At 49.4% G+C, this 13,748-nt stretch overlaps 1 protein-coding gene across 2 annotated transcripts in view; it reads right to left on the bottom strand.

The window, feature by feature from the left end:
* Positions 1-13,748, bottom strand: part of LOC138782933 (cytochrome P450 2C20-like) — a 60,779-nt gene that overhangs the window by 15,465 nt on the left and 31,566 nt on the right. For both annotated transcript variants that reach the window (XM_069956950.1, XM_069956949.1), the window contains exons 4-7: positions 7,796-7,945; positions 6,822-6,982; positions 4,862-5,035; positions 2,014-2,155 (exon numbers count right to left, since the gene is read on the bottom strand). In XM_069956950.1, the coding sequence (XP_069813051.1) occupies positions 2,014-2,155; positions 4,862-5,035; positions 6,822-6,982; positions 7,796-7,945 (627 nt within the window). The remainder of the gene's footprint in view (positions 1-2,013; positions 2,156-4,861; positions 5,036-6,821; positions 6,983-7,795; positions 7,946-13,748) is intronic.

Below are 13,748 nucleotides of genomic sequence, written 5' to 3'. Positions count from 1 at the left end.
ACAGTCATACATGATATATACAGCGCAGTCATACATAATATATACAGCACAGTCATACACGACATATATACAGCACAGTCATACATGATATATACAGCGCAGTCATACATAATATATACAGCGCAGTCATACACGACATATATACAGCACAGTCATACATGATATATACAGCACAGTCATACATGATATATAACAGCACAGTCATACACGACATATATACAGCGCAGTCATACATGATATATAACAGCACAGTCATACATAATATATAACAGCACAGTCATACACGACATATATACAGCACAGTCATACATAATATATACAGCACAGTCATACATAATATATAACAGCACAGTCATACACGACATATATACAGCACAGTCATACATAATATATACAGCACAGTCATACATAATATATAACAGCACAGTCATACACGACATATATACAGCGCAGTCATACATGATATATAACAGCACAGTCATACATAATATATAACAGCACAGTCATACACGACATATATACAGCACAGTCATACATAATATATACAGCACAGTCATACATAATATATAACAGCACAGTCATACACGACATATATAACAGCACAGTCATACATGATATATACAGCACAGTCACACATGATATATACAGCACAGTCATATATGATATATACAGCACAGTCATACATGATATATACAGCGCAGTTATACATAATATATACAGCGCAGTCATACACGACATATATACAGCACAGTCATACATGATATATACAGCGCAGTCATACATGATATATACAGCACAGTCATACACGACATATATAACAGCACAGTCATACATGATATATACAGCACAGTCACACATGATATATACAGCACAGTCATATATGATATATACAGCACAGTCATACATGATATATACAGCGCAGTTATACATAATATATACAGCGCAGTCATACACGACATATATACAGGGCAGTCATACATGATATATACAGCGCAGTCATACACGACATATATACAGCACAGTCATACATGATATATACAGCACAGTCATACATGATATATACAGCACAGTCATACATGATATATAACAGCACAGTCATACACGACATATATACAGCACAGTCATACATAATATATACAGCGCAGTCATACATGATATATAACAGCACAGTCATACACGACATATATACAGCGCAGTCATACATGATATATAACAGCACAGTCATACACGACATATATACAGCACAGTCATACATAATATATACAGCGCAGTCATACATGATATATACAGCACAGTCATACATGATATATATAACAGCACAGTCATACATGATATATACAGCACAGTCACACATGATATATACAGCACAGTCATACATGATATATACAGCGCAGTCATACATGATATATACAGCGCAGTTACACATGATATATACAGCACAGTCATACACGACATATATAACAGCACAGTCATACATGATATATACAGCACAGTCATACATGATATATACAGCACAGTCATACATGATATATACAGCGCAGTCACACATGATATATACAGTGCAGTCATACATGATATATATAACAGCACAGTCATACATGATATATACAGCGCAGTCACACATGATATATAACAGCACAGTCATACATGATATATACAGCGCAGTCACACATGATATATACAGTGCAGTCATACATGATATATACAGCGCAGTCACACATGATATATACAGCGCAGTCATACATGATATATACAGCACAGTCATACATGATATATACAGCACAGTCATACATGATATATACAGCGCAGTCATACATGATATACAGTATATACAGCAGTCATACATGATATATACAGCGCAGTCATACATGATATATACAGTGCAGTCACACATGATATATACAGCGCAGTCATACATGATATATACAGCGCAGTCATACATGATATATACAGCGCAGTCATACATGATATATACAGCGCAGTCATACACGGTATATACGGGGACTTTCTTACCCTGCACATCGGGGTAATTACTCATTAACAACAAGGAGAAGTTGAGGGTGGACGTTGTGGTCTCGGTGCCAGCGGCGAGGAGGGCGATGAGGGTCATCAGGAGGCTGGTGTCTGTGAAGTTACTACCTGAGATGTCTTCTTCCTGTATAGAGATATAAGAGGTCAGTGTTATATCCGGCACCGGTCTGGCCATAGCTCCCATCCCCCTCCACCATCAACACCTTGTCCCCTCTACATGAGACGCCACACACCGCCACTGCCATCAGTAACAGATGATAAACTGTTCCTCGTATATTAGTGATGTCATCCGGGGGGGGGGCGGGGTAGTCTGTGACTACGTCTCTATACACATGATATACAGGGGGCGGGGCTGTGACTACCTCTCTATACAAGAGTCCGTGGAGCCTCAGTTACGAGTCTCAAAACAAGGGATAGCCAGATATCTCTAGCCTGTTGCCAACGGGGTGCCTCCATGATGGGGAGAGCACCACACCACCCTGATAAATAACCCCTTAAGTCCCACTCGGTTGCGAGTATTGGAACATAGACAAGGAAACAACAGGGTGGCCCCTTTTGTCAATGTCTAACTCAAGGTGCGAGTATCAGTGGAGACTCTTGATTGATACTTCATTGGAGTTTTTTCGCTGTTCTCCTTGAGTTCAGTGATTACTGTGTTTTGTTGGTTGATTTTTCATTGCCCCAACTAGCCAGAATCCTACTCCACACTGACGAGGGGCAAAAACCCCGAAACGGCTGTCTGTGGGTGGAAGCCTGCCTTTGCAAGCCCTTGTCATGATCGCAATACTCGCACCTTGAGTTAGACATTGACAAAAGGGGCCACCCTGTTGTTTCCCTGTCTATGTTCCAATACTCGCAACCGAGTGGGACTTAGGGGGCTATTTATCAGGGTGGTGTGGTGCTCTCCCCATCATGGAGGCACCCCGTTGGCAACAGGCTAGAGATATCTGGCTATCCCTTGTTTTGAGACTCGTAACTGAGGCTCCACGGACTCTTGTTTTGCATATTTAAATTTTTAGGGGCATCAGTGGAGACTCTTGATTGAGGACTTCATTGGAGTTTTTTTCGCTGTTCTCCTTGAGTTCAGTGATTACTGTGTTTTGTTACCTCTCTATACACATGATATACAGGGGGCGGGGCTGTGACTACCTCTCTATACACAGGATATACAGTGGGCGGGGCTGTGACTACCTCTCTATACACAGGATATACAGGGGGCGGGGCTGTGACTACCTCTCTATACACAGGATATACAGGGGGCGGGGCTGTGACTACCTCTATACACATGATATACAGGGGGCGGGGCTGTGACTACCTCTCTATACACATGATATACAGGGGCGGGGCTGTGACTACTTCTCTATACACAGGATATACAGGGGGGGGCTGTGACTACCTCTCTATACACATGATATACAGGGGGCAGGGACTACCTCTGTACACAGGATATACAGGGGGCGGGGCTGTGACTACCTCTATACACAGGATATACAGGGGGCGGTCTGTGACTACCTCTCTATACACAGGATATACAGGGGGAGGGGCTGTGACTACCTCTCTATACACATGATATACAGGGGGCGGTCTGTGACTACCTCTCTATACACAGGATATACAGGGGGAGGGGCTGTGACTACCTCTCTATACACATGATATACAGGAGGCGGGGCTGTGACTACCTCTCTATACACAGGATATACAGGGGGCGGGGCTGTGACTACCTCTCTATACACATGATATACAGGGGCGGGGCTGTGACTACCTCTCTATACACATGATATACAGGGGGCGGGGCTGTGACTACCTCTCTATACACATGATATACAGGGGCGGGGCTGTGACTACCTCTCTATACACATGATATACAGGGGGCGGGGCTGGGACTACCTCTCTATACACATGATATACAGGGGGAGGGGCTGTGACTACTTCTATACACAGGATATACAGGGGGACGGTCTGTGACTACCTCTCTATACACAGGATATACAGGGGGCGGGGCTGTGACTACCTCTCTATACACATGATATACAGGGAGCGGGGCTGTGACTACCTTTCTATACACATGATATACAGGGGACAGGGCTGTGACTACCTCTCTATACACATGGTATACAGGGGGAGGGGCTGTGACTACCTCTCTATACACATGATAAACAGGGGGCAGGGCTGTGACTACCTCTATACACATGATAAACAGGGGGCGGGGCTGTGACTCCCTCTCCATACACATGATATACAGGGGGCGGGGCTGTGACTACCTCTATACACATGGTATACAGGGGGCGGGGCTGTGACTACCTCTATACACATGGTATACAGGGGGCGGGGCTGTGACTACCTCTCTATACACATGGTATACAGGGGGCGGGGCTGTGACTACCTCTATACACATGGTATACAGCAGGAGAGGCTGTGACTACCTCTATACACATGGTATACAGGGGTTGGGGCTGTGACTACCTCTCTATACACATGATTATATAGGGGGCGGGGCTGTGACTACCTCTATACACATGGTATAGAGGGGGCGGGGCTGTGACTCCCTCTCTATACACATGGTATACGGCGGCGGGGCTGTGACTACCTCTATACACATGGTATAGAGGGGGCGGGGCTGTGACTACCTCTCTATACACAGGATATACAGGGGGCAGGGCTGTGACTCCCTCTCTATACAGAGGATATACAGGGGGCGGGACTGTGACTACCTCTATACACATGGTATAGAGGGGGCGGGGCTGTGACTACCCCTCAGTGAGGCTGGCAGCTATGTTACGTTTAGAATCTTAGCTGCACATCTCAGCGCTCGGCTCTGCTACATCTCTACCTCTTTGATCTTTATCAGGAAGTAGTCGGTGAAGTCTCGGGGAGCGCTCGGGTTCAGACTCTCTTTGTGCTGCTCAATGTATTTTCGGACAAATGAGATCAGCTGGGAACTTTCCTTGAAGATTTTGTCCTTGAGGATTGGGACGTTGAGGAGAACCGGGAAAGTGTTTCCAAGCTGCAGGATGAGAAGAGAAGGAACCTGAGACTGAGGCTACAATGGATACGCCGTATACCAACCCCTTACATCATATAAGACTGTATATAGAGAGCGAGGCTACAATGGATACGCCGTATACAAGTGTAAGGGACAAAAGTGATGAGGGTCTAAGAAGGGAATCCAAGTGCTGGGACCCCCATAATAACTAGATCTTTGTTATATCCATAGAGTTATATGGAGCAGATAGACCCCCATTACCATCAGTGGGACCCCATCGATCAGACGTTATTGTAGTATACCAGAGCTCTATTCCTCTGGCTGGGCTTAAGATGGCAGCTGTCCACAAGTGGTATTTTGTATGTTCTATGAGGTAACATGTTCCTATGTAAACTGTCTTGTATCTCCCTGTAACAGTGTAACTGGCCGGCAGAGAATGGGTTACACGCCTTACACAGCACACTAACTGTTAGGGAACAGTGACACCTACTGTCCTTAGTGGGAACTGCTCTAGGTAGTGTAAGAAGCCCCTAGAACTTGCTAGAAAGTGGGAGGAGCCTGCTCCTCACAAAACCTAGCTGTGACAGGAAGTAGTGTTCCGTCAGTGCTCAGTGAGTACAGTCACTGTATGGTGCAGCTGGTGGCTGTTCTGTGAGGCGGAAGGGGAAGGAGATAAAGGAGGAGAAACTGAACAAAAGGAGAAGTGAAGTTGAGAGAGTTCTTCAGGAGTATTTACAGAGACACAAGGTATTTCTCTATTGCTAGTGGGAATCCTAAGGACAGGAGCCCTAAGCAAAACGACTTGAGTATGCTTGGTAGAAGAGATAACTGAGGCCTCTGTACCCCTCTTTATGAATTCAGGGGGGAGGGGGAGATTTATTAGGACCCCTGGATACCTCTAGGATCAGAAAGTTGTGGCCTAAGGCATGGCCTATTGACTTAAAGAGGATGTACCATCAGGTACATCCTCTTTCATTTGACCCACCGATAGAACGGCGCTGTCATGAGGAAGCCGGTGCCGCGGTCCATTTTTTCGATCTACGTCCACCGTGTGCGGTGCCGTTCTATGCAGGGGTACCGGGCTGGTCCTCAAGCACTGGAGGTAGGCCGGCCCGCCCCCAGTGGGAGGGAATTCCCGCCCCTGTATCTTTTAGAATCAATGGAGCCGCGTCATAGAGGGACGGAAATTGCCTCGCACTAGGGGCGGGCCGACCCGCCTTCTGTGCTTCAGCACCAGCCCGGTACCCCTGATGGTACATCCTCTTTAAAGGAGAAAGCTCACTAGCTAATAGGGAGGGAAACAGACTCAAACACCATCTGGTCTACCTGCACCACCTCATCATCAAGGGCTATATTACCGGACAGCAGTATTTGGGGTTGGCCCCGGGGGACTACAGGTCCACAACACCGACCACCTTACACACAGGTGCAGCCCCCTACAGGAACCTCTGCAGTAGCCCACAGAATAGAGGGAGAATACAGGGAAGCGCTCAAGAGTAACCTGTACCTGTGGAAGCCCTTGTGCCCACCTGAGACCGTGACAAGTCAGTCAGTAAGGCTGTGGTGCACCACAAGACCCAGCCATCCTGCAGGTACAGCACACTCACTCTGCAGCCCTCAGTGTATCCCCTCACTCAGGAGCTCAGCGTTACACACAGGAGAGGCATAACCATCTACAAGCCTAAAACTACAACCACCATCCTCCTCTCCTCACCCCCTCACTCTCTTCCACACCCCGGCTCGCTGCATTATCTCCTACCCTGTGGATATGTGATGCCCACCATATTGTTTGTTGCCGGTATATTACCTCATGTAGGGGTGAGTGAGTATTGAAGATGAATCTCCTCGTAGTTGTAATCAGTTCCTGTAACTTTGGATCCTCATAGTCGAAGTGCTCGCCCAGCAGAGCGTAGCTGGTGATGTTCCCCACAGCGCAGCCCAGAAGGTTCAGGGGGTTAAAGGGTTTTCCTGAGAAAATAAAATCAATAAGAAACCAACGAACTGCGTAAGGAACGTCTGCCCCATAACGGGTTCCTGCACCTATTCGGGGGGTGGCGGCAGACGTAACAGAACAGATTCCACATTCTAAATGAACGTTAGTCACTGAGATTCTCGCTTTAATTCGGTAATCTACATTTATCTATTGTTACCAGGTAATGGCAGGTTATAAACTAACAATAACCCCCACCCACACACACACATATACACTCCCTACTCAGTGCTGCCACTGCTGGTGGACGACATCACGAAGAACCGTTAAGTACAGAGGGATTAAACTTCTGGTCAATCATACCCAATAACGGCAAGACTTTAGCGAATGAACCCAAAATAGGTTGTTTATAAATACCCACATTTTCACATCTGTTGGTCTTAAGGTGTCTCAAAGTAAGTTTAAGGTAGTTGCATAAAGTGCTTGTCACACTACAGGCCACATTAGCACACCCTGTATACAGTTTTTACCCTGAACTGGGGGGTTTCTTAGAAAGGGTCAAGAAAAGAGAAGTTTTTGCCTCTTCAGAGCCTCTGAACCCAACCTAAAGGGAATCAACATCTCAGGAAAGCTCTACACCACAAATACATGGCACCTGGGTTAACTCTTTCAGTGCTCTTGACCACCTGTCATCATTTGCTAAGGTGGTGTTATTGCAACCATTTAAGATATGCCCCTCCATTGTATGGAAGCTGGTAAGTCATAGTTACCCATTATGGTGCAACCACCCGAGTCCTGGCCTACACTGCACACACATACTCGCCCCACACTGACCAGTAGAGGACGCTCACCTTCTATCAGGGTCACAGCACTGACAAGGGACCCAGATTCTTCTAACACCCGTCTCTCCATTGATGTCTTCCCCATCCCGAAATTCCTGAGGGAGGAGATAGTGAACCTGCGGAGCTGACGCCATCTCTCTCCTTCCAGGCTGGGAAAACCTGCGGAGCAGAAGGTGAGAATGTGGTTGTAGTGTTAGGTGCTGCATTATTAAGAAGGACATTATGGTAGGAAATGTGGGGAAGGTTTGAGGTAGCACAGTGTCAGAAACCCCGAAAAAGAGTGAAGTGATTAGACCCCTCTGTAGCGTCTCTACCTGGGCCCCATCTTCCATCATCTCTGTGTAAGATCATGTACACCTATTGGCCTCCTGCCTCTGTCTTTACTCATCTTTAAAAACTCCTAGCGCTTCCATTTGTGGTACACTCTCTGCTGCTCGACAGGTCACTTACTAGGTTGTTATGGGTGACGCCACTTCTGTGGTGGTTGGTTGGCTTTGTACAGCTCAGCCAGTGATGGTAGTGTCTTGACGCCAGTGCTATCTCAGCACAGAGTGATACAGGATACACTGGTGATAGATAACTTCTTGGGTACAGACTTGTGTTCACTGGATCTGTGCTGAAGGATACTTTAAGTGCTGAGGTTGAGTAGCGGTGCTTATGTAGCTTAGTGTTGAGCAGAGAAGATTACAGGAGTTTGTCGGGAGAGCCCCAACCCAGGGTAGTAGTGTTCTGTGATACTTATGAGAAGAGAAGAATACTTGTGCCTGTGTTTCACTAACCCCCTTCTGCCCTGCAGTGTTGGGGTACACGTCCTATCAGGGTGACACAAGCCTCGGTCTTGGTTACCTGAGAGTAGCTAAGTGTCTGAAATTATCCGGGGTCACCTGCGCTGCGAGGTAGAGTACGTAGACCTTCATTACGATTGCTTTGCTCTATCCAGGTCAGTTTCTCTGCCTTAGGATACTGCCCTGCACTTTTAACAGAGGTTCACGGCGTGGACTGGGGTGATCTCTGACTTGTCCTCCTGTAGGGGTTTAACACTTGTAAGGGATTAGGTAGCAGGAAAGGGGTCTCCTGGGGTAGACATGCACTCTAACAGGCACACATGCAGAAGTCAGTCCACACCAAGGTTTGGTTTAACTGACCACAGACAGTTTTATTTCTCAGGTTATAGCAAAACAAAATAAAACAGCAAAATAAAACCCTATAACTGTCCGGCTCTAACTAAACATAAATGCTCCTGGCTAACTCAGTGCAGGCCTAGTACCTGGCACCAACAAAACACAAAATAGCACAGTCCATACAACCGCCCTCTATCCCACGCAGCTGCCGGGGTCCCTGTGCAGGGACACGGCGCTGTGGTCTGTTCGGCCCCGGGGGGCGCCTCACCTCGTCCCGCTCCGGTCTCTGTCTGTGCCGGCCGGCGCGCGCGTCCCCGCCTCCTAGGGCGCGCGCGCGCCGGCTGTCTCAGATTTAAAGGGCCCTAATTGGTAGTTGCACCCAATCACTCCCTATAAATCCCAGCATGCCCTGTCCCTCGTGTTGGAGCCTCTATATGCTTCCCATAGCGTTTGGCCCAGCTCCCTCTTGTTCCTGACCTTAGTCCTTGTCCCTTGTTCCTGTGTTCAGTCCCTAGTCCTTGCCCGCTGCCTTCCCATTGTTCCTGAGTCCTGTCCGCCACCTGCGAGCACGTCTACTATCCTCTGCCTGCACTATCTCCTGCCTACTGCTCCTGCCACGCCTCGCCTGCCGTCACTAGCAACCAAGCCAGGGGTAGCGACCTGGGGGTCGCCTGCCGCAGCAAGTCCATCCCGCCTTGCGGCGGGCTCTGGTGAAAACCAGCAGCCCCTTAGACTCCGCTCCCTGGTGAGGTTAGTGCCATCGCTGGTGACGGTCCAGTGGATCCACTACTCCAGGCGTTACAGTAGGCTCCAACCATGGATCCCGGCGAGGTGCCTGATATCCGCGAAGTAGCCCGAGTGGTCGCCCTACAGGCTCAACAGATCCAGCAACAGTCACAGCTTATCCAACAACTGACTGCAGCCGTACAGCAGCATACCACAGCTCAGCAGTCATCACCTCCTGCAGCCTCTTCAAAACTACGACTGGCTCTCCCAAGTAAATATGGAGGTGACCCCAAGTTGTGCAGAGGATTCCTGACCCAATGCACTATGTATATCAAACTTCTAAGCAGTCAGTTTGCCACCGAGCGCTCTAAAGTGGTTTTCATTATCAGCCTATTGGAAGGTAGAGCTCTGGCCTGGGCCACGCCACTATGGGACCGTAATGATCCGGTTGCTGCCAATCTCCGAATCTTCCTGGACGAGTTCCGCTCTGTCTTTGAGGAACCTGCCAGTGCGTCTTCGGCTGAGACTGCTCTCCTCAATTTATCCCAAGGGACTTCCTCCGTTGGTGATTACGCCATCCAGTTCCGCACCCTGGCTGCGGAACTAGACTGGAATGAGGCCGCTCTGATTGCCACCTTTAAAAAGGGCCTGTCCAGTCAAGTGAAGGATGTGCTCGCTGCCCGAGACCTGCCTACCTCTTTGAACAATCTCATCCTACTGGCTACCAGAGTCTACACCAGGTTTTCCGAGAGAGAGGAGGAGGTCCGGCAAGAACGGCATCTGAGTCTGCCCCGTCGCCATCCTCGGCTGGCACCGGTGTTCCAGAATCCCGTTGCTCCCATGTCCCAGTCGTCTCCAGAGGTTCCTATGCAGGTGGAACGTGCTCGCCTGACAACTGATGAGAGGACTCATCGACTGAACCTGAATCTCTGCCTCTATTGCGGTGGCGCTGATCACTATCGGCAGGGATGTCCCCAACGTCCTCAGCGTCCGGGAAACGCTCGCACCTAGGTCCGGTGGGAGAGGCCTCCCTAGGTGTAAATGCCACCTCTCCAAGGTTGACTATGCCAGTCTCCATCCAGACACCCTCTGGGCAAGTTCGTCAGACCACTGCCCTCATCGATTCTGGCGCTGCTGGCAGTTTCATTTCTGCTTCCTTGGTCCAAAGATGGCGGCTACCCGTGATCCATCTAGCCCAATCTCGGTCTATCTCTTCGGTCACGGGCGAGATTCTTAACGAAGCAGTACACTGCCAGACTGTACCCCTAATCCTCCAGGTGGGCGCTTTACATCAGGAGAGGATCTCCTTCTACGTCTTGCGCCATTCCTCTTCTAACATCCTGCTGGGTCTTCCTTGGCTGCAATTACATACCCCTAAGCTTGACTGGAGAACTGGGGAGGTTCTCAGTTGGGGCCAGGACTGTCCAAATAGGTGCCTGAGGTCTCCTCAACCCAAATGTTCTACGAGGTCACCTGCTTACGCCAAGCCTCTGTCTGGACTACCGGAGGATTACCAAGACTTCGTTGATGTCTTCTCGGCTAAGGAGGCGGACTCTCTACCACCTCATCGGCCCTATGATTGCCCTATAGACCTTCTTCCAGGAACTTCTCCTCCACGGGGTCGAGTATACCCCCTCTCTGTGCCCGAGACTGAAGCCATGTCCTCCTACATCCGGGAGAACTTACAGAAGGGCTTCATTCGTAAATCCACGTCCCCCGCTGGCGCTGGATTTTTCTTTGTGCAGAAGAAGGACGGTTCCCTCCGCCCATGCATTGACTACCGGGGCTTAAATAAGGTGACTGTCAAGAACCGTTATCCTCTTCCGCTAATTCCCGAACTATTCGACCGCCTTCGTAGAGCTAGGATCTTCTCCAAGCTGGATCTCAGGGGAGCGTATAACTTAATCCGTATTCGTGAAGGAGACGAATGGAAGACCGCTTTCAACACCAGGGATGGGCACTACGAATATCTGGTCATGCCATTCGGCCTATGCAATGCCCCAGCGGTCTTCCAGGAATTCGTGAACGATATCTTCCGAGACCTCCTCTATGTCTGCGTCATTGTCTATCTTGACGACATTTTGGTCTTCTCCCCTGACCAGCAGACTCATGTGGCACAAGTGCGTCAGGTCCTGCGAAGACTACGGGCCAATCATCTGTACGCCAAGCTGGAGAAGTGCGTTTTCCACCAGCGCAGTCTTCCGTTTCTTGGCTATATCGTCTCCGACCAGGGTCTACAGATGGATCCGGCCAAGCTCTCCGCTGTCCTCCAGTGGCCACGCCCTGTGGGACTTAGAGCTATCCAACGTTTCCTTGGATTCGCCAACTATTATCGGCAATTCATCCCTCACTTCTCGACCCTGGTCGCACCCATAGTGGCTCTCACCAAGAAGAAGGCGGATCCCAGACGTTGGCCTCCTGAGGCCGAACAAGCCTTCAATAGCCTAAAGTCTGCCTTTGCCTCTGCTCCTGCTCTAGTCCGTCCGGACGTCACCAGGCCGTTTTCGCTTGAAGTCGATGCATCTTCTGTGGGCGCAGGAGCCGTCCTCTCGCAAAGGGACAGATCAGGCAAGACCAGAACCTGCGGGTTCTTTTCTAAGACTTTCTCCCCTGCCGAGAGGAACTATACGATTGGAGACCGTGAGCTCCTGGTTATTAAGTTGGCACTGGAGGAGTGGCGTCATCTCCTAGAGGGGGCTAAACATCCCGTTAACATCTACACGGACCACAAAAACCTCCTCTACCTCCAATCGGCTCAACGCCTCAATCCCCGGCAGGCCAGGTGGTCCCTCTTCTTCTCTCGGTTCAACTTTACCATTCATTTCCATCCAGCCGAGAAGAATATAAAGGCCGATGCATTATCCCGAGCATCCGATGTCATGGGGCAAGAGGAATCTCCTCGTCATATAATACCTCCCGATCGCCTAGTACCAGTTGCCACTTCTGCTCTGCAGAGACTGCCTCCCGGTAAGACCTATGTGCGCCCCGCACTCCGAAAACATATCTTGAAGTGGGGGCATTCCTCTTTGGTGGCCGGGCATCCAGGAGCTCAAAAGACCGGGCAATTGATCTCTCGTCACTACTGGTGGCCCAATCTCCTCCAGGATGTCAAGGACTTTGTGGCTTCCTGCGCAGTTTGTGCCAGGAATAAGTCTTCCCGTCAAAGACCTGCCGGCCTACTTTTGCCCTTGCCAGTCTCCGACCATCCCTGGCACCACATTGGGATGGATTTCATCACGGACCTACCCCCATCTGCGGGCAATACAGTCATTTGGGTGGTGACGGACCGCTTCTCCAAAATGGCTCACTTCGTGGCCCTTCCTGGACTACCCTCTGCTCCTCGTCTGGCTCAGTTGTTCTTCCGACACATCTTCCGCCTGCATGGACTTCCTCTTCACATTGTGTCTGACCGAGGCTCTCAATTTGTCTCGAAGTTTTGGCGTGCCCTCTGCTCGCAGCTCCAAGTGAAGCTGGACTTCTCATCGGCCTACCATCCCCAGACCAACGGGCAAGTGGAGAGAGTCAATCAGATCCTGGGTAACTACCTACGTCATTTTGTGTCCAGCCGCCAAGACAACTGGTCCGATCTACTTCCATGGGCGGAATTCTCCTATAACTATCTGGACTCGAGTTCCACAGGCAAGTCTCCTTTCTATGTGGTCTACGGGCATCACCCTCGTCCTCCTCTGCCTCTCTCTCCATCCTCTGGGGTCCCAGCCGTGGAGGAGTTGTTATCTGACCTGCAGTCGATCTGGGAACAAACTCGACAGTCCTTACTCAAAGCCTCTGAACGCATGAAGGACCAGGCTGATAAGAAGAGGAGACCTGCCACGAATTTTCTTCCAGGTGACAAAGTCTGGCTCTCGGCCAAATATGTTCGACTCAAGATTCCCAGCTACAAGTTGGGTCCTCGATTCCTTGGTCCTTTCTCGGTGCTAAAACGCATCAACCCTGTCACCTACAAACTCCGCCTGCTCCCTACTATGCGGATTCCGAACGCCTTCCATGTCTCCCTCTTGAAGCCAGTGGTCCTCAACCGGTTCTCCGATAAGTCTCCGTTCTCTGTTCCACAAGCCGTTTCTGACGACGTCTACGTTGTTAAAGACATTCTGGCC

Source organism: Dendropsophus ebraccatus, chromosome 2 (assembly GCF_027789765.1).
Source record: "Dendropsophus ebraccatus isolate aDenEbr1 chromosome 2, aDenEbr1.pat, whole genome shotgun sequence".
In the NCBI taxonomy this organism is placed as follows: domain Eukaryota; kingdom Metazoa; phylum Chordata; class Amphibia; order Anura; family Hylidae; genus Dendropsophus; species Dendropsophus ebraccatus.
The sequence above is the reverse complement of the archived record's forward strand: the minus strand, read 5'-3'. Positions and strand labels throughout refer to the sequence as shown.